This window comes from Pygoscelis adeliae, unplaced genomic scaffold (genome assembly GCF_000699105.1).
Source record: "Pygoscelis adeliae isolate BGI_AS28 unplaced genomic scaffold, ASM69910v1 Scaffold160, whole genome shotgun sequence".
NCBI lineage: Eukaryota > Metazoa > Chordata > Aves > Sphenisciformes > Spheniscidae > Pygoscelis > Pygoscelis adeliae.
Genome location: NW_008824035.1, coordinates 7,948,468 through 7,967,814, shown reverse-complemented (window position 1 = coordinate 7,967,814; position 19,347 = coordinate 7,948,468). Strand labels below are relative to the sequence as shown.

Sequence of the window (19,347 nt, the reverse complement as noted above, 5' to 3'; positions counted from 1 at the left end):
TCCTGCACATGGCTCGGGGCAATCCCAAGCACATATACAGGCTGGGCAGAGAATGGATTGAGAGCAGCCCTGAGGAGAAGGACTTGGAGGCGTTGGTTGATGAGAAGCTCAACAGGACCTGGCAATGTGCGCTTACAGCCCAGAAAGCCAACCATATCCTGGGCTGGATCAAAAGAAGCGTGACCAGCAGGTCGAGGGAGGTGATTCTCCCCCTCTGCTCCGCTCTGGTGAGACCCCACCTGGAGCACTGCCTTCAGCTCTGGGGACCCCAACATAAGAAGGACATGGACCTGTTGGAGCGAGTCCAGAGGAGGGCCACAAAGATGGTCAGAGGGCTGGAGCACCTCTCCTATGAAGACAGGCTGAGAGAGTTGGGGTTGTTCAGCCTGGACAAGAGAAGGCTCCGGGGAGATCTTATAGCAGCCTTCCAGTACCTGAAGGGGACTACAAGAAGGCTGGAGAGGGACTTTTTACAAGGGCCTGTAGTGATAGGCCAAGGGGTAATGGCTTTAAACTGAAAGAGGGTGGATTTAGACGAGCCATAAGGAAGAAATTCTTAACTATGAGGGTGGTGAAGCACTGGCACAGGTTGCCCAGAGAAGTTGGAGGGGCCCCATCCCTGGAAGTGTTCAAGGCCAGGTTGGACGGGGCTTTGAGCAACCTGGTCTAGTGGAAGGTGTCCCTGCCCGTGGCACGGGGGATTGGAACTAGATGATCTTTAAGGTCCCTTCCAGCCCAAACCATTCTATGATTCTATGATTCCAAATCAGCTCTAACAGGCCGCTCCTCCTAAAAACACTGCCTAGACCTGAATGTCTGCCCCGTTTCAATAACTCAGGCAGCTGGAAAGAATAAAGAGTAAAATCAAAGTAAGTTCACTGATTTTTTTTCAACTCGTTTAATTTATTTCTAAAACTTGCGTAATAGACTTTAAGTTCTCTCAAGCAGTAAGTGGTAGTGTAAAAACAGGCCTTAAGCTAAACACGCAGCCTTGGAACACAGGCCAGGATTTTATTGGTGTCGTGGGCTTTTTGAACATGAAACATCCCCTTTACAGCCTATCCAGATCCAGAGTTTGTCACGGCTGATGGAAGGAAGGATGTTTGTACCTTAGCACAATCTGCCAGCTTTCCTGCAGCTTTAAAGAAGAAATGCTATCCCACTTTTCTGTAACTATTTCAACAACGTACTTGTTCTTTGGAAGGATTTTTTTTTTTTCTCCCCACGGTATTTCTACTGAATAATGATACATCCAGTATCACAGACTGTATAATCTGTGTAATTTCTGTACATGTAAATAGCTCTGTTAAAGTTGCCAGCCAAATTTGGTTTCTGGTCATTCCAGACTAATGCCAAGTGTATCCAGCGAAGTTAGGTTTGCTCACAGGAACGAGTGCTGCAAGGTCAGGTTTCGACAATTGTATCTGCGGTGCTCAGTTGCATGTGTTTTCATGCTCTTCTATTTGTGTGATTCAGTAATCAGTAGATACAGCTCTGATTCATCCCGACAAGGCGTTTTCAAAGAAAAATAATAATAAATAAAACCCACAGCAAACCATTAAAATGATTTATTTTTTTTTTTAGAGAGACCAAGAAAACCAAGATGTTCATTTCAAAAACATGCTTTAAAAAGCTGAATCAGCATTGTTTGATCTACTAAAGCAAAACAATGAGGGTAATGGTCTAAAAATGCAAAAAGGAAAAGAGTGCAGAAGTCTTCAGTTACACATTTTGAAAGTATGTAGGATCCACTTGCATTAGAAAATACACACAGTATTTCTGTACGTGTCAGTTGTTTCCCATAGGCAAAGGTTCAAAGCTTATAATGGTATTCCCCACACACCTGTAAGATGCAGTGGCCAAGATGCTTATAAATTGGTAATTAAATGCCAAGTAATCCAAGAACAAAAAGGTAACAAGCAATACACAGTATGTAATCCAATACTGGCACATTCAAGTGATGGAAATCTCTGGAGTCTCTCATTTCAGCTGATTTATACCTCCCACTTCATTGTTACGTTAGAAACCACTCACATGATTTCACTCCTAAAAATCTTCCCTTTCTTTGACAAAGCCAACAAAAAACCTTCTTGCTCTACGTTTTCTTGCCCAGAACACTCTAAGCGTTGGAAGCGTCTGTTAATATGTTTCACATAACCTTGAAATAAACCTCTTCTAAAACTTCACTCAATGGAAAAACAATCTATCAATAACTAAAATTGTTTTAATTTTATGGAGGGAAAATAAATATATGGCCTGTAGACTGAAACACTCCTATTTTTCCACTAGGATTAATTCATCTAAATATTACACATGAGATTAGGCACTGCTGGTTGCAGTTTTCAAAAATAGTTTGTGAGTACTAGTATTGGCTTTGTTGATAACTACAGGCACATTATGAGATTGCAGTGCACTCTAAGAAGGAGCAATTGGCAAGGTCACCAGTCTAGAAAAAAATGCAGCTGCTGTACCAAGGACACCATCTGAAGGAATACCTGAGCTAAAATGAAACACACGCGTCTACTCTACAGCTATTTTCTGCAGGGCACAAAACATACTATTGACCTTGTCAGCAAGATCCCTGGCCCTGCAGATAGCAGGGGCTGGCTGTGACAGAGCCGCATGGGGAGTTCAGTGTTAATTGCCGCACGAGGCATCCAGTTTAAACTTCTGTGAGCTACTGCTGCCTAACCTTGTAAGTGTGATTCTGCTTTGGAGCAGGAACAAAACCGTGTCCCGACAGAAGCTGATGTCTACATCTCAATCATGTTCTGTTGAAGCTGTTCTGTTTTGCCTGTAGGTCCCAGGCTGGGAGAAAGGCAAAACGACGGGGCACTTTCCGGGGAAATTGTCTGATTTGACTATTCGAACTATGGCCAAAGACACCTCTTGGACGTCTCGTTCTCAGGCAGTGGGAAACCCTTCTGCCTGAGCCACAGGAGAGCCTCTACCACAGATGCTCCTCGCCTTGAGCAGTGCTTGGTTTTCTGGTGAGGTCAGTGTTGTGTTGCACTTTAATCTGGGAGGATGCACATATGAACCCCTCCTGAGCTCTTCCACCAAAGCCAGCCTGCTCTGGGCATCTCCCAGGCGTGAAGCAGAAAATGGGGCGCCCTGCAGGCATCCCATCTCCCTGCTGGGCACATGTAAAGGGCTTTGGCAGGAGGGCAGGAGACAAGCCCACCCTTGTGACTCCCCACAGGCTGGTGGGACAGGTACACCTGCAGTTCAAAAGCCTGCTCCAAATCAAGTAGGAGTTGAACGCCAGGCTCCTTCTGATTACCCTACACAATGGTTAGGGTTTTTGTTTTTTTTTTTTTTTTTTTTTTGTAAGGAAAGGTTGATTTTGGTAAGGGGTCTAGCAGGTGGGAATCCTGAGTGGAATTACTGTGTGGCCTGAACTACCTTTGAGGATGGGGATGAAGACCCAGGTCTTCTCCTGAGCATTTTCTGCTAATAAAGTGAGGGCCGCTGGCAGACTCCTGTGAGACCTCGTGGCCTGTAACACATGAGACAGGAAACCCGACTAAATTCAGGCTGCGGTTAGCACTAGTCAGGAGGACACCTAGAAAAAAAGGTATTGCAGTTGAACCAGCTTGAAGCACCTTCGGGGGAGAATGAAGCCCGTGTGACCCTATGGATGGTCCATGCGCTCACCACATTTTAGCACTGGAATTGTAAATGCTAGAGCCCTCATTCAAGGCAACGTTTCCGCTAACAGCCAGGGCAAATAAGTGAGGACTCTCCTATTGCTGAGGCAGACTAGAGTGCATTGGGGCATCTCCATGGAAAGGCCAAACAGCGCTTTACTACCACTGTCCTGGGGTAGTGGTGGGGTCTCCGTCCTCTTCTCACATGCCCTTTAATTTGTCCTCGCCTCTTGTGGACCTGTGTTTTATACACAATCGCAGAACTAAGCTGATTTCAATGGGGTTTGAGCTTTGCTTGTGCAGTGGGCAGGGAAACAAGTAAGAAATGGAGAATTCCAGTTTAATAACCTACACAGGCATCTCTCCTGTGCACATCTCGGAAGAGTTTGGCAAAACCGACTGAAGTACTGGGAAAATGTTTCCCTATGAGAAATAATGAAAAGCAGATACAATTTCTGTCTGTCAAGCTTGTAAGCGCTAGCTAAAAAGTGTTTTCCACCATCTTAAAATATGAGGAACTTGGAATATATTTCTTTACCGTACGGCGTGCTTCCACAAAGAATCTTCTTTTTCTCTCAAAAATGCAAATCTTTTGTGGGTTCCTAAGCTGAGTCTTAAAAAAAATTATTATAAGATTTTAATTTATTTTTTAAGATTGAGCTATAGCACTTTCAGAGACCAAATGCTGTTCTGAGGTGCACTACTGGTTTCAGTAGGGTTGCTTCGTTTTGCCTGAGAACAATTTGATAAAGATCTAGCCGTGCTCTCTCATTTTCTTCCTTGTGATGGAGGAACAGAACCATAACATTAGTCAGCAGTTTCTGAATTTTGACCCACAATAGCAAAGATACTGAAAGACAGGAGAAATAGATGGAGGCAATTACAAACAGTCACTTGATTGATGGTTGACATTGTTAGAGCTTCAGCTGTATGTCAGGTTGCGGTGGTGCTGAATCCCCATCCCTGCCAGTGGGTGTTGCCATGGGCAACAGCGCACTGAAGCCAATAAAAAGGAGAGGAAATGAGGGGAGACTCAACCTTGGGGGGAGCTGTAGGGTATGCGCTATAAATTACATTATACTTAGCAAGATGCAATATCAAAATTCAGGAAAGCTGTGTGTACCTGCCAGCAGCACTATGTCAGTTCCGAGTATTTGTTTCTCCCATAAAGTACGTCTTATAAGTTTTGTATGGCTTGCTGCTTACTATCCTGCATCTGTCTTTATTCAGGGAAGAAAGAAGTGGTAAAGCAATAGCAGAAACATTTGTATTTGGTGCATGTTTTCACTGCTGTGCAGTCTGCATTTCTGCTCCTTCCCTGCTTCTTTCTGCTAGAGAAAGTGATGTGGTTCAGTTGCATAATAACCGATTGGCTTGCAACAGTACTGAAATTTCCAGCTATTCTCCTAGACACATGATTAGTAGCACAGAGGGTTTTTGTTTTGTTGTGTTTTTTTTTTTAAAGAAGTGATCAGCAGATTTGTTGTTTCTGTTCGATTGTCAGACAGATGTAGTCAGCTTTTCAAAGGCGCTAACAACTCACTTTCCTTAGAAAGGAGGAAAGCTCTTTCTAGCATCTGGTCAGCTGGGCCAGGTTGATTTCCATTAAGTTGGTGCCAGTTCAAGGTAATTCCACTGAAGTAAATGGAGTTTGGCACAGGTGTAAAACTAAAAATTCAGCTGTATTTTCTGCTGCCAGACAACCCTATATTTAGAATCCCATTTTTCATAGAGTACAAAGGCTTTTTTTCCCTATGAATGGGAACTCGTAAGAACTGCAACATGATCCCTCTTGTGTCCGGTCATGCAGCAGAGAAAGCACCCTCAAATCATAGATCACAGTTTCGCTACACTAGTGATCTTTGCACTAATGGAAAGAGACCAACTTTCAGGTAATACTGGTGTTATCACACAGAACCAGACACGATTGGTTTTGTTTGAATCGTGTTTGGTTAGATTCTTATGAACACCTCCACCACAGACGTCTACATCTCAGCCTTGACTAGTGCTGTGCTAGCTGTAATAACAGCATCTCAAAATTGTACTGAAAGAACTGCAAGAGAAGTAAGAGATAGTCAGTCCAGTATGATGATATTCTTCCTCTCCACCATTTCAAAATACTAATTTCAACTGGAAATTATACTAGAAAGGCTTATCCGTGGTCCACTTTTCAATATAATATAAACCTGAAGCACAAGGCAACAGATTTCCTTTTTTATTTGTATTCTGTTTTCATTAAAGCCCATTAGTCTTTTCCTTAGGGGACACTCTAATTTAAAAAAAAAAAGAATGTGTTAAAAGAGCATTTTTTAAAAGAAAAAAAAACCCCACCTCTAAAATTACCATGCAATATTTTGCCTTTATGCAAACTTGCCCTTGCTGAGAAATTTACTGCATTGTTAATATGAATTTCTCAGGGAAGCAGGGACAGGTTGGTGTTTTTAAAGATAATAAAGTTTGTTTTTAAATGTAGCAAAGGTAGGCAATTCTAAAGGCCCTGATCAATCACTAAGAAGCTTTGTTGTAAAAAAATACTTCTTTAGAATACAAAGCAGGCTTTTCAGAACATTCAGGCATAAAAGAGGAGGGAAGAGTGAGAGAGGAACATCACAAAAGCAGGCATAATTGATTCATAACATGTACTGAAGAGATGCAAAACAACAATGTAATTACATACTAATTCTGTTTTCCTGCAGCTCCTTGCATATGAATTGACCAGCTTGCATCCCACTTCTGCTCTGTATTATTAATTTTATTAAGCTGTAAGTTCTTATATTTCAGTCTGTTGTCAGCTTTACTGATTTTTACAGCAGCAGTTGAAATGTAGTGGAGCTGAATGAATGCTTCTTGTGCTAAGTCTTCCGTGTCACTCCAGATACCAGCGCAATCTCACCACAGGCCTTCCTTTCAGTCCCACTAAGCCTCCCAGTAAAAGCAAACTATGCTGCCATCAAGATAATATCCAGTCAATTAAGCATGTCTGTGAAAGCATTTCTTAAAAAAATGGTGGCCTAAGCTTACGAAAGCCTTTCAGACAGCTCTTACCATAAAGCGACACTGACGTTTGCAGGCTTAATTTATGTCTTTGAGAGACATGGTAAAGCTAGAGGAAAAGGAGGACAAGGATGCTGCCTGAGAAGGAAGTCTTTTTTGGTGCAGCTCCTCCCATTTACCTCTATTTACTGCCACGGAGTCCAGCATAGGCTTCAGTTTCACATTCAGCTTCACTAGACACTGGAAGAAGATGTAAAAAAAAAAGAGGGTGAGAGAAAAAATACTGACAGTATTTCCACTCCTCTGATGGACAGTCCAGGGAGTAACAGGGTAAAAAGAGTTTAATATGCACCATGCCCCTACCCTCCTTGCCCCCAGCTGTAAACTCCTGTGTAGGTAAAGCTTGTTGTTCCCATTGAGATCTCTTTACTTGTTCTGCCTGAGGCTTTAAGTAAGCCACCAAAAACGTCAAAAAAGCACATAAGGTAGCAGAATTGCTGCTCAACTAGTTTAGCTTTGTAATCCTTAAAGATAGTCCTTTTGAGCCATCCCCCAGGTGCCTAAGGCTATCTGGTTACTGGCACCTATGAGCAGGAGGTCCACTGGTTGGATGACAAGTTGCACAAAGCTGAAATAACTTTCAGATTCTCCCTAGTGCTAGATTCTTACTTCCTATAGATGAGTAAACCACAACAGTACTGTGCTTTCCAAAGCTGGCAAAAAAGTCCATTTCTCTGTGCTCAAACTAAAAAAGAAATAAGAGTTTTCTTTTTAGATTGCACTGAAATCACCTGTTTTGTACATACCCAGTCCAAAGCTCACAGAAGCCAGTAAGAATCTTTTATCTGGTTTCAGCTGGCTTCGAATCAGCCCCCAAATTATATAATCCCTGCACACCTTTGCTAGACATTTATTTTACCTTCCCCTTTAGTATCAAATATTTATGCGGAAAGACCACAAGTGCTTCACTTGGTTTTGTCCCTACATTAAAGAGAGGCAGAACCTCATTAACAGCAGCAACTTGGGTGTGAAGAAAGGGTTAACCAGTTATCTCCAAAGCGGTCATGTAATGTGCTCTTTCAGGACAGAGGACTATTACTCTTTTGCAGCTTTTTTGATTAGCAAGAAGTGGGTTTTGCTGAGAGTTGGGTATCATGCTTTCTCTGATAGCATGGAAACTACGTATTTGTCATTTGAAATAAAGGGTTGGTGCAAGGAAAAAAAATAACGACAGAAGACAGCAAAAGTTGTTTTTCTAAAAGTGCAGAAAATTATTAAGGAAAAGAAAGGAAAGGGGACACAGGTACCTTTGCAGTTGATCATTTTCATTATTTGCTTTAAATAGCAGGGTTAACAGCAACCACTTTAAATGGTCCCCAGAGCCCAGACACCGCTAAAGAACTGGGTATTTTTATAGCTAGTCTGCAAGCCATGGGAGCTTGGTTAGCTACTGAAGTAAGTCTTGGTAGATTTTAATTGTGCTATTATATGATAATTAAGGGTTAATGGCCTGATTTTAAGATGTGCTGAAAACTTGCAATTTCAGATGTCTTCAGTAGGAAATATGAATGCTCAGCACTTCTGAAAAATCATGCCATGAGTAAGTAGCTGATTTGTGTGGAACTTGAAGCAAATCCACTTGAAATTATTTCCTTAGAATATGGCACAGACTGGGCAGACAGGTTTGCAACCTTGGGCCTGGGGTAAGAGGCAGAGTTTACTGCAGTCTCTGCCACACATAGTGTTGCGTGCTGGTGACATTTGATAGAATGGACGTGGATTTATAACATTTCCATCACCGTGCCTCAGAGCTCCCCATTTTAGCTCTCTATTTTAGACCATTGTGCATTCCTCAAACCTGATTTGGCAGAGTCCAAAACAGAGGGACAATAATACGTCACAAACACCTGAAAATACCTGAAAAGCTCACTGCTGTTATCATTAGCACCTGTGTTACCACTACCAACTCAGTGTCTAGAGACAGCACATTAGATACTTGACTCTTGACAGCAACTTAGCAGATCCTTTCTGTGCAAAGCCCGTGTCCATTAAGCTTAACTCCACTGGCAGTTAAGCTTGCTGGTATTTCTTAAATCTCGAAGAAGTTTTCGTGAAGTATTTTTCCAATATACAATTTAGATTTAAAAACCAGAAATAATCAGTGTGTTTCAAATGTCTCTAAGCGCAAAGACGGCATTCCACATTCACACCCGGTCAGCCCCAGGATCTGTGAGCACCAAATGCAGCACAGTCTGTTCCCGTCATAAATGCTATACCAGCAACCTATACCTGCTACAGGCAACACAGAGGAGAAGGAACTCATGGGGACAGTGGACTTTGTCTCAGCGTGGCTGTGCAGCTCTAGGCTGTATCTGTGTCCTTCCTGTACTTTTTTTTTTGCCAAGACTGACCACAAGACTGTGATGTTTTCAATCCTAGTGCCAGGGAGCAAAGGCAGAGGCCTGGGCGTGACCTACTGCTGTGCCCATCCCTCCAGGCCTAGGCAGGTGCCACGCTTTTACGGTAGGAGACAGCCCTCTCACGTACAGTGCCAGGAGGACTGTGAGTGCTTGAGCTGCTCAGATCAATTAGCTTTGCGTCTACTACAGCAGAGACCAGAAGCCCAAGTAGATTGGGAATGGATTCAAGAAGCACCCACACAGTTCAACAGCAATCACTGTATCTTATGAGCTGTAAACACATTTTAAATCCAAAAGTAAAATACATATAATTCTAAGAAATATATACCTAAGTGTGTATTACAGAGTCTAATAACCCAGGTGCAACAGTGTTTACCAAGTAAATAACAAGAATGGTTAACTAATAACATTAATTTTGACAAAATAAATTAAAACTAATATTTAAGAAAGAATAAACCATGTCTTTAATATTCAGTTTTACCATAGCACAAACAATTAATTCTATTGAATACTTACAAAATATATAGTGTAATTTTAAGAAACTTTATTTTGTTACACATTAATTTAGATTAGGGATACTCGGCAGTGCAGATTTTGCACTTGGTCTATGAAACGTTTTTATTCAGACATTGATTTGATGTTTAAACACTACTTCTGTATTTAGTGTCCTTTCACTTTGGGACTCTTTCATTCTGATCTAGTCTCTTAATTAAACCAACTACTATAATTCCTATGGAAATTAGCTTTTATTTTATTTTTTCCAGCTACCAAAGTGTTTCAGTAGGATTTTTCTGATACAAAGTACACAAATTGGATTTTATTTCTGCTTGAGCTGTAATTAAAAACTTGTTTGACTACTGTATATCTGGCTCTGTTTTAATTATTAAACTCCAGTAATCAATTTTCTTTTATGAAGCTTCTGGGAAATTATCTCAAAAGCAACACATTTCTCTCCCTTCTGGCAGGCTCTTGACCATTTACTGAATTACATTCATAGCACCTGTTCCTGATCCGGATTAAACCACCAATTTATTCCCAAACCTATTTAAGTTTATTTGGCTGTAGCCCAGTCAGAGTTTTCTACCTCCCGTCTGCACTTTTTACTTTCCATTTTATTGCATGAAACCCCCTTGATGTACTGCTTCTCCAGGCCGCTGTTTCTGATGCATGCCTCTTACGAACAGCTTTGCTAGTGATCTGTCTAATTTGGTATCCAGCTTCTTAACACTCAATTTATTATTTGCTTTAGTAGGAAGAGGCTTGGTCTTCAACAGCTGCCTGACATGGGACACCAGCACATAAACTCATAGCTCTAGAGACGCCCTTTTTCCTCGTCCCTCCTTGGTGCAGCAGGCGGGCTGTGAGCTGGCGGGCGGCCAGCTGGGCACGGGGAGGGGGTGAGGGAATCCCTGCCTGGGGGAGTTCCAGTCTCTCCGCCTGGGACCTCGATGCCCACTTGCAGTCCTTCCACTGCAATGCAGCTGCCTTGCTACACGGCAGTAGGTAGAGGATTGGTGACCCTTCCCATTTTATCCCCTTTGCTGTAAAAGCTGTTCTTAATCGCAGAGTGATGAAGCGTGCTGGAAGAGTGGTCATGCTGGTGGCCATGTGCTCCGGCGTTAGGAAAAGCCAGAGAGGTTTGCAGTTCCCTTCTGCATCCATGTATTACCTCAGATGTGTAACTAAGCTGTTTCTCAGAACGTTACTGTACAGCACTGACTTTTTCTTACCACCTTCAGTAATGTAGGTATCTTTTGTTACTACGTACTGCTCTGTCCACAGCATACTTTCACGAGGTATAGCTCCTCTTACATCTAAGCTCCTCCAGTACGAGAAAAAGTTAAAGGCACTTCAGCAATACATTGTGTGCACCTGGGAGAGGGGCAGAGCTGCCTGAAGGAAGAGCTCAAAAGGGGGAGAGCATGACATACTCAGAGGAAGCTATTTATGGGAGAAGGGAGGGAGTGGAGAGTGTTTTTTCTAGGGTATAGAGATATATTTCTTAGGTATATTTTGCTAGATAAAGCATAGAAAATGCAGAAATAGCAGAAGTAGCAACAAACCCCTTCGGGGAAAGGGCGATGGGTAGCAGTGGAGGCATTTGTTGGTAGATCTGCCTCCTGGGTTGAAGGGTGGTGGTGGGGAAGAGGACTTCACCTGCCTCATCACCTTTATCTCTGGGAAAGGATGTTATCTGAAGCAGCCAAGATGCAGCACAGATGTGGCCAGAATCTAAACTATTGCTAAAGCAAATACAACATTTTGTTGTATCCTAAGACTAATACCAAATCCTTTTAAGGAGGAGCACAGTATGCCCTAACTTACAAACACTGCAGGACCTCCAGAGTATATACTTTTTTTTCTTTTTTTTTTTTCCCCTGGAGATTCTCATCCAAATATTGACCAGTTCTGACCTTGCTTAACTTATGAGCTTTGACAAGCTCACGGAAGTATGGTTGTGGGTCTAATATTTGTAAAGTGAGTTTATGGAGTAAGACCATATAAATTCATTTTTATGACTGAGCACATATCAAAAAGTTATAGGTCTCAGTGTTCACTCTACTTGGAACCTGGTGGTTTCTAATGAATCACTTTTATTATGTAGGCAGTTTCTGAGTTAGAAGGGAGGACTAGTGACCGAGAAGCCATAGGGATAAATTCAGACCTGGTGTAAGCATATGAAGCATTGCTGAAGTCAAGAGAGTCGTGACCAGTTACAACAAAGCTGAATTGGACTCCCGAGTTTTGCTGAAGTGGCTTTCACATGAGAATACATAGGCCAAAGGTGAGCCATCTATCTGAAAGTCCTTGAACTTCAGATTAGTTCAGATAAAAGGGAACCTGTACTGCAGTCAGCCACAGATTTGATCTTCATAATACAAATACTTGATGGCCAAAAGTATTTCTGTATATATGCCCGTGTATTAAAAACAAAAAGACTGCTAAAATTATACGTTCTATAGGTAGAATACAGAAGATAAAGCGATACAGAGAAGATACAGGGATTAACTTCTATGAACTTTTGACTGTGTGCATATATGGATTATTTGCCCTACTGATTCAGGGACATATTTAATCATTATGTTCCAGAAAAAATTACTGTATTTGGGAAGAGGCTGAGTTCATGGGAAAAAAAAAAAATTACTGCAATCTCCTCATAGTTGAAGGGAACTTTGTTTATTCCTTCTAGGGCTTACTGAGGAGGGGTCCAGATCATCAAGTACATAATGCATCAGTGCATTACTTTTGCATTTCTGCCAGGGAATTTTTTTCTGATGCCTAAAAATGTAATTAGATGAAATAAATATACTACTAACTTCCCTGACAGAAAACGGGTTTCTTTTATCTTCTCTATAGAAATTTTTAGCAGTGTGGAAGGAAGCTAATTGTCACTGGAAGGGGATCTAATACATGCACAAGTGTTCAGCTCTTCTGCTATGAATTAGGGCTATGTTTCTTTTTGGTGATGGTACACTAGCAAGAATAACGCTGCACTCCTTTGTAAGTAAACATGCATATTATAGAGGGATGATTATAAAGTAAGATTCTCCACTGGTAAAATGTGCCAGGTACTTCAGGAAGGAAAATATGTACAGAGCTCCTGGTAGCTCCTTGGTGTTCTGACCAATATCAAGCATGCTATGCTGTCAAAAGGAAAGAGTAATGCCGAAGGACTGGGTACCTATTGAAGTAGCTCAACTGATGTGTTGCTATAGCTGCAAATGATTCATCTGTTCATAATAATTTCATGAAACCAAGGGTTAGCTCAGAAGAGTTATTATTTCATAAACAACGTCTTATTTTGCTCTGCTGTTTATGGTTTTGATTCTATGTCTGTAGCATGCAAGAGACAGAATGTTTCTAACTCTTTTCCTTTCAACGTTTTAACCAAGCAGCTGATCAATGTCTTCTGCCTTGCTATTAAATGGATTTTGAAAAACTCTTCAAACCGTATCAGTCTCATATCCTTATTTAGTTCTTTGAATTTGCCCTCAGCTGGGAATTCTGTAGGCAACTGTGATTCTGTTGTGTTAAACACTTACTTGAAGCGTTTCATCCATCATCATTTCTAGTCCTTTTCTGATGCAATGTAGTTTGTGCTTTGTCTTTCTTGAAAACTGAATGGCTGTTAAATTATCCATTTATCTTCTTTCAGATTTGCTGTACAATTTGAGTTCCCTCTATTGGCTGTCTCTTCTACCTTAGCTGCCAACTTTTCAATCTACTTCCTCAGATCTTTATATACATTTCCATACATGACTGCACGTCCTTCGCAACACATTGGGCAGATAATTCTAAATGAGACAGCAACAGAAATTGTAGTATTATGAATTATTCACTTTTTCTTACAGATCAGGCTGAAAGCCTTTAGTGAAGCTTAGCTTCACTAAAGTCAATGGCAAATGTTGGTTTTTCTGTCCTCTCCCAAATATCTTTGCTGATGACCTGCCCTTTCAGTTGAGACCTTTTTGGCATGACTATCAGAGAAGTAAGTTGAAGTACTCTTGTTTGAAGGGAAAAAATACTTATTTTTGCTGTGCCGCCTTCTAAGCGATTTAGGAAAACTTGTAAATTCCTAAAATTGTTGATAGTAATACAATGTTTCATCAATAATCTCACCAAATTACAAAAATCCTAGCAAAAATAATGTTCTGTTAATTTCCAAAAGAAAAATGAATCCCTCCCTGCTCTCAGGAAACAAAAAAAGAGGATCAGGATCTTTGTGCCCGTTGTAAAAAGGTGTTTGAGTTACTCATAGACACAAAAATCCTTGCTCTGAAACCACCAAAACTATGCCCCTTCCATATTACACTGTGAAATAGTGACTGACTTAGAAGGGAATTGCAAACAAAAGTATTCTTTCTTCTTTTCCTGGTTTTTCTTTCTTGTATAGCTCTTCTTCATCTTTTCTCTCGATTAGTACAAAAGGAGCAGAAAAAACCAGACCCTTAGGATAAGGGCATGAGGCAAGAAAAGGTAAGAAAAACAGTTTGCTGACGCTTATTCCATTATTGGAAGTTGCAATACAGTCATAGCATCTGAGTTTTCTGAAAGTTCAAGAGAATTCATTCTGGGTGACCTCGTTTAGGTTCATCAATAGTAGACAAGCAACAAAGCAACAGAAGTGCTGAACCTAGTTGAGTTCCTATCTCAAGGCTACAGAAAGATCCTTCTGCAGTGCCAAAATCTCCTCTCTCTGGGACAAACCCTTATTCCTAATGTAATCCTTAGCTACCAACTCCCCCCAGCACTGGCATTTGGCCTGATTAAGTTTCCTCTGAAGCAAATTTCTTACAAACACAGCAGAATATGTTGCACCTGCTCTTCCTTGGATAATATTACCCCCTGGATTTCAACACAAAGTGAGACTAATTTGATCTGCCAACGTCTGTGCAGTCTCAGTCCATGGTGTATCACATACTGCATCCTGAGCCTATCTGCCTTACTAATCCTTGTCAGCCAGGCAGTCCCAGGAAGCATAGATGCATTATCTCTCACTCTCTGTGTCCAAATCCAATGTCAGAAATAAGCCCTGCCAAAAGTGTGCATCTTTATGGTAGTCTTTAGGATCTATTGAAAGTTATCCTCCTCTTCCCTCAACGTGCTACAAAGGAAAAGCTGATTTCAATGGGAATCACACAGAGCTGGATCAAATTGCTTCCTGCGAACACATTTTTTCCAAATAGCTTAGTCCTGATTCCCCCTTTTTTTTTTTTTGCTTAAAACACTTCTCAACAACTTGTGACCATATTTCAGGGAATGTCTATATATTGCTCACGGTGAACAGCTCACTACCTAGTGCTATCCCTGCCCCCTGACTAGTTGCAAACTTGAAATAGAACAGCAGTGCTCTGACTTTTGCAACAACAACCCCAGGTATGGGTGAATGGTGGGTACAGTAAGCCAGTTCCGAAATGTTCATACAGATAAACTATTCCTCATTAAATAATTTTAAAAGTTTTTCATTTCTGTGTAGAGAGGACAGAAGCATCTGAAGGAAAATGTCATTGTTTCGGCCGCACCCAGTGACTTTTGCCTGAGTAAGGACTAAGCCATCCCATACAGTCCCTTCTAGACAAGCAGGACTTCTAGAGGAGTGGTCCAAACCCTGAATTTCTTATAAATATTTCCTTATACAAAATTGTAATTGAAGGAATGAGGGAAAGGAATAGAAGTGGTAACTGAGGAAGGGCTGCATCAGGACATAGCAGTGTAAGCATGATTCTTAAAGCATACCTTTTCCTCCTGCTCTGCAAAGAATATTAAAAGATTCATCTGCCTTATAATTGTAACTAGAGTATACACTTTGGAAAAAAAATCACTGTGTGTGCCTATGTGCTTCCAGTTCGGGTGTCAAACTCAACTCTTGAACTGAAGTTAAAGCACAGAGGTAGCCATGATGGTTGGAGATTTCTGTGTATTTTTTCTATGCTTTGTAGAGGCTTGACCATTTATGATAACCTGTGCATTTAACGTATGCTTACAAGCAGAATAGATGCTTTTGCAGCTACATCATCATACTCTAAAGATAGATTTAATTACAAGGCCAGACATTATTTTCTGTAGGAAGACAGGCATATCAGAGCTCCTGGAGTTGTAGACAGAGTGATTAGATTTCTTTCTAAGTACGTCAAACAATGTGATAAAGGATTCTGTCCCTCCACATTCCGTTCAAAACATTTAAAGTACTTGCTAGGCTAAACATAACTGTTTCTACTCTTTCCAAATTCCCCCTAGAATCTTGGATGAAGTAATGCAAATTCACTTCTGTAGATACTATTATGTGTTTAATGCTCTCAATACCCAAGAAAATCTTGAATAGCACTAAAAATAACACTAAAATGGAGCAGTTCAATGGAGCACCAAGGTAGAGGTGAGCAGGGCAATCTCAGGCACGCATAAGTTGTAAAAGCCATGAGCTTCTTTATCTTCCACAAAGACATCTCCCTTAAATTTAAATAGCTGCTGTCATCGTCACTGACTACCTGACTATGTATTTATCTGCCCAGAAGCAGAGTGCATGGCCTTTGGCCCTGCTATTCATAGTGTTACTGTCTCTGCCTAACAATGCTGTGAACAGAGCTGGGCTTCTGTTAGCATCTTTTGTTTGATGGGAATCGCTGAAGCTTTGATGTTGTTTGTGAGAAAAATAATGATTAAAAAGAATAAGATCTTCACTCTCCCACTCTCTCTGCTCCCCACAGAGAAATCTAATCTGAGTTGGGAAAAATCTGTGACTGATCCTATCTTAGGTACACGCAAACCACAGAGTCCAGAAGAGAAATCTGTTAGCGTTGAAACTCCTAGCATCTCTTTACTGGAGAGTCACAGAGGTAATTTGTCTTAATGATCAAAATTCTGTTTCCTGTTACATGAACATATATGTCCAAATAGGTACATAATACTTTCTCTGTGTGGTGAACACAGCTGTCAGTGTAGCCATAGTGCTTTATTTTCAGTGGGATGTCTTAGATTTTCTGCTTTAGTTGCATGTGCTTCCCCTTTATAGAATATTCTACCAAAAAGAAGGGGATGATTACTTCATACTGAAGCTACATTAGTAGATTTGAAATGCTCTGTAGTTCCAAAAATTGTGTTTTTCTATAAATTATTATTCTAATAAGCTTGTTTCTCATCTCTACTGATGAACTCTTCTCTTGCTGTCATTTTTGAATGAAGAGCAAATGCAGTAAAGCATAACTAAAGCCCCTAAAATCAGAGCTTCAGAGTAAATGGATGGCTGTTCTGCTACTCCAGGCAAAAACTCCAGTCACATAAAAATACTCCGATCAGTGATCACTACAGTAACAAAAAAGTAAATTCAATAAAATTATAATGTCCCAAGTGTAATAAAAAGCAATGAACAAAAAAATTGGGAAGCTTTTATCTTCACAAACCTTTGATCCACAGTGTGAAGGAAACAGATTTGATTCCTAAGGTATTTTGAAATTGGAGGTAGCTTGATTCCCACATTGAGCAGCAGATGTAGGAGAGAGCAAGGGAGCAGAGCCATGGCTTACCTTGTGCCAAGAGCAGAGTCAGGCTTACAGAGCAAACACAAAAAGGTTTTGGATTTAGACACTTGGATATGGGAAATCTAGCTGTGTATAATTCCTCATTTTTTTTTTTATATCCCCAGCTATCATTATATATCTATATTTAGCTTCAAGCTCCACATTAGCTTATGATGTAGCATGTTTTGTATATCTTTAACCTTCTTTCTTCCAGGTCAGATGGGCATTCCAAGGGGCAGTCAAACAGGATTACTAATGGAAGGTGCACAGATCTTGAGGATTTGCTAGTCACCTGTAAACCTTCTCACGAAAAGGGGCCAAACTCAGAAAACAGTTCCAGCCAGGTAAGCAGAGGCACGTGATACACATCCCCCAATAAAGGAGACTTCATTATCTTTTACTTGGAAGAAGAACTCCACCTCAAAGGGGGTTTTCTTGAGCTACCTTAAGGAAAAGCAGCAAGCAGAGCAGATGCATAAGGAGGAAGTGGAGCCAAATCTCCCCAGAAGACTGATCAAGTCCCAAAGAATGTTTCAGAACAGAGAAAAAAAAATAAAGCTAGGAAGGCCGTAACTCTCTAAAATGCTCTGCAAAGTTTATATACTATTTTAAGTATGAAACATTCCTCGTGGGCACTCTGGCACGTAGCCTAACTCATAAGCTTCGACTGTGGAGAAGATATGGTTTGTTATAGTACTGTCAGTGGCACTGGGGTGGTGTCAGACCACTCCTGGAAGTTTGGGCTGTGAAGTTCCTTCCGCACTGCATACTTCAGACATCTGCAGCTGCCAAGAATAGTCCACTCTTAGGAACTACTGTGAGCAAAGAAAATTTCAGGGGGTTCTGCTGAACTAGTGTCTGACTTTAATGGGAGTTGCAAGCATTCACTGGTTGCTGGGACCACCTCTACTGCGTGGGTGTCAAATAAAACAGAGCACAGCATTAGGTCCTGCTGTAGCAACTGCGTTGGTATGGACGCACGCGTTCCCCACAGAGTTCCCTTCAGGGCTCGGGATGCTAGGATCTGCGCACACGGATTCAGGACTTCTAATCACTAGCATGGAAAAGATTACATGCGAAAACCTTGATTTTGTTCTCTATGGCTTAATGTTGTAATTCTGGTATCACGAGTGTCAAATGTTTATGTCAAACATACGGTTTTTATAAGCACTATGCTAGTGAGCTATATAAGTACCGCTAAGATTTTACTAATTTGTCAGCTGCCACTCTGCCTCTTTATGTTGCATTTGTAATGATGTAACCCATTCTATCCCCACATGCAGTCCCTACAACGTATTACAATGGCTCGAATTTTAAAGAATGTATTTGGAAAGAAAAAAAAAAAGAAATCTAGGACTTGGCCATAGTTGTAGTGTTCAGCCAGCCCTAAATGGAGGATTTACAATGCCTGAATACACTGCTGTGATATGTGTATTGAGGTTTGATTAAGCTGGATATGAAAATTAAAACTTGGCTTCATATTGAAGAGAGAATCTCCTGCAGTGTGATACGATGACATCAAGTTTTCTGTTTACCCCTAAGGCTGGTGTTGCAATGACTTCCAGGTTTGATGGTGTCTCTTTTCTAAGTTGTTGAGCAGCAGGCTAATAGCTGCACAGCATGATGCAAAGACAGCAGAAAGCAGGGAAATCAGATGTGAATATATTCCCCAGAGATCTCCTGCTAAGATGGAGCTAACTAACCGGAGCTTTAGTGCTCAGATGTAGTCTTCTCATGCAGAGGACGGTACGATTATCAGCTCTTCCTGCTTTATTGTACATTTTTGGATTGCAGATGCTATTACAAATCATGAATTCTGGTATAATATGCATTCTAGTGTAACATGAACTATTACATAGAAAGGAACATTATTTTTAAAGCGTTTTCATCCAAGGTCAGTTCCCCCCTGCCCCATATTGTCCAAAATGATCTTGCTATTTTAAAAAATACAGGTTTATTATCTTCTGTGCTTGCTTTGCCGTAATTGTTTGAAAGCCATAGATTTAGTTTATTTCATCATGACAAAGATTGTCCTAAGAAAGGGACAGGATCTACTGGCAAAGCAGTAGCCCATCTCGCTGTTTACACAAGCGCATGTTGTCCATGTCACACAACACGAGTTGCTTGCTGCTGGGCAGTCACTTCATTATTGCCACAGTGGCAGCCTCAGATGCTACAAGGTATAGAGGGCAGGGGAAGCACATCATCCTTCCTGCCTCGTTTGCTATTGGTGACACATCTGGTCTGTAAAATGAAAAGGAACTGCTA

At 41.0% G+C, this 19,347-nt stretch overlaps 1 protein-coding gene across 1 annotated transcript in view; it reads right to left on the bottom strand.

Moving 5' to 3' along the window:
- Window positions 1-6,722: 6,722 nt before the first annotated feature.
- The window catches only part of PDE11A (phosphodiesterase 11A), an 81,355-nt gene continuing 68,730 nt past the window's right edge, over window positions 6,723-19,347 (bottom strand). Inside the window, exon 18 of the mRNA XM_009333210.1 lies at window positions 6,723-6,884. Within this exon, the coding sequence (XP_009331485.1) occupies window positions 6,723-6,884 (162 nt within the window). The remainder of the gene's footprint in view (window positions 6,885-19,347) is intronic.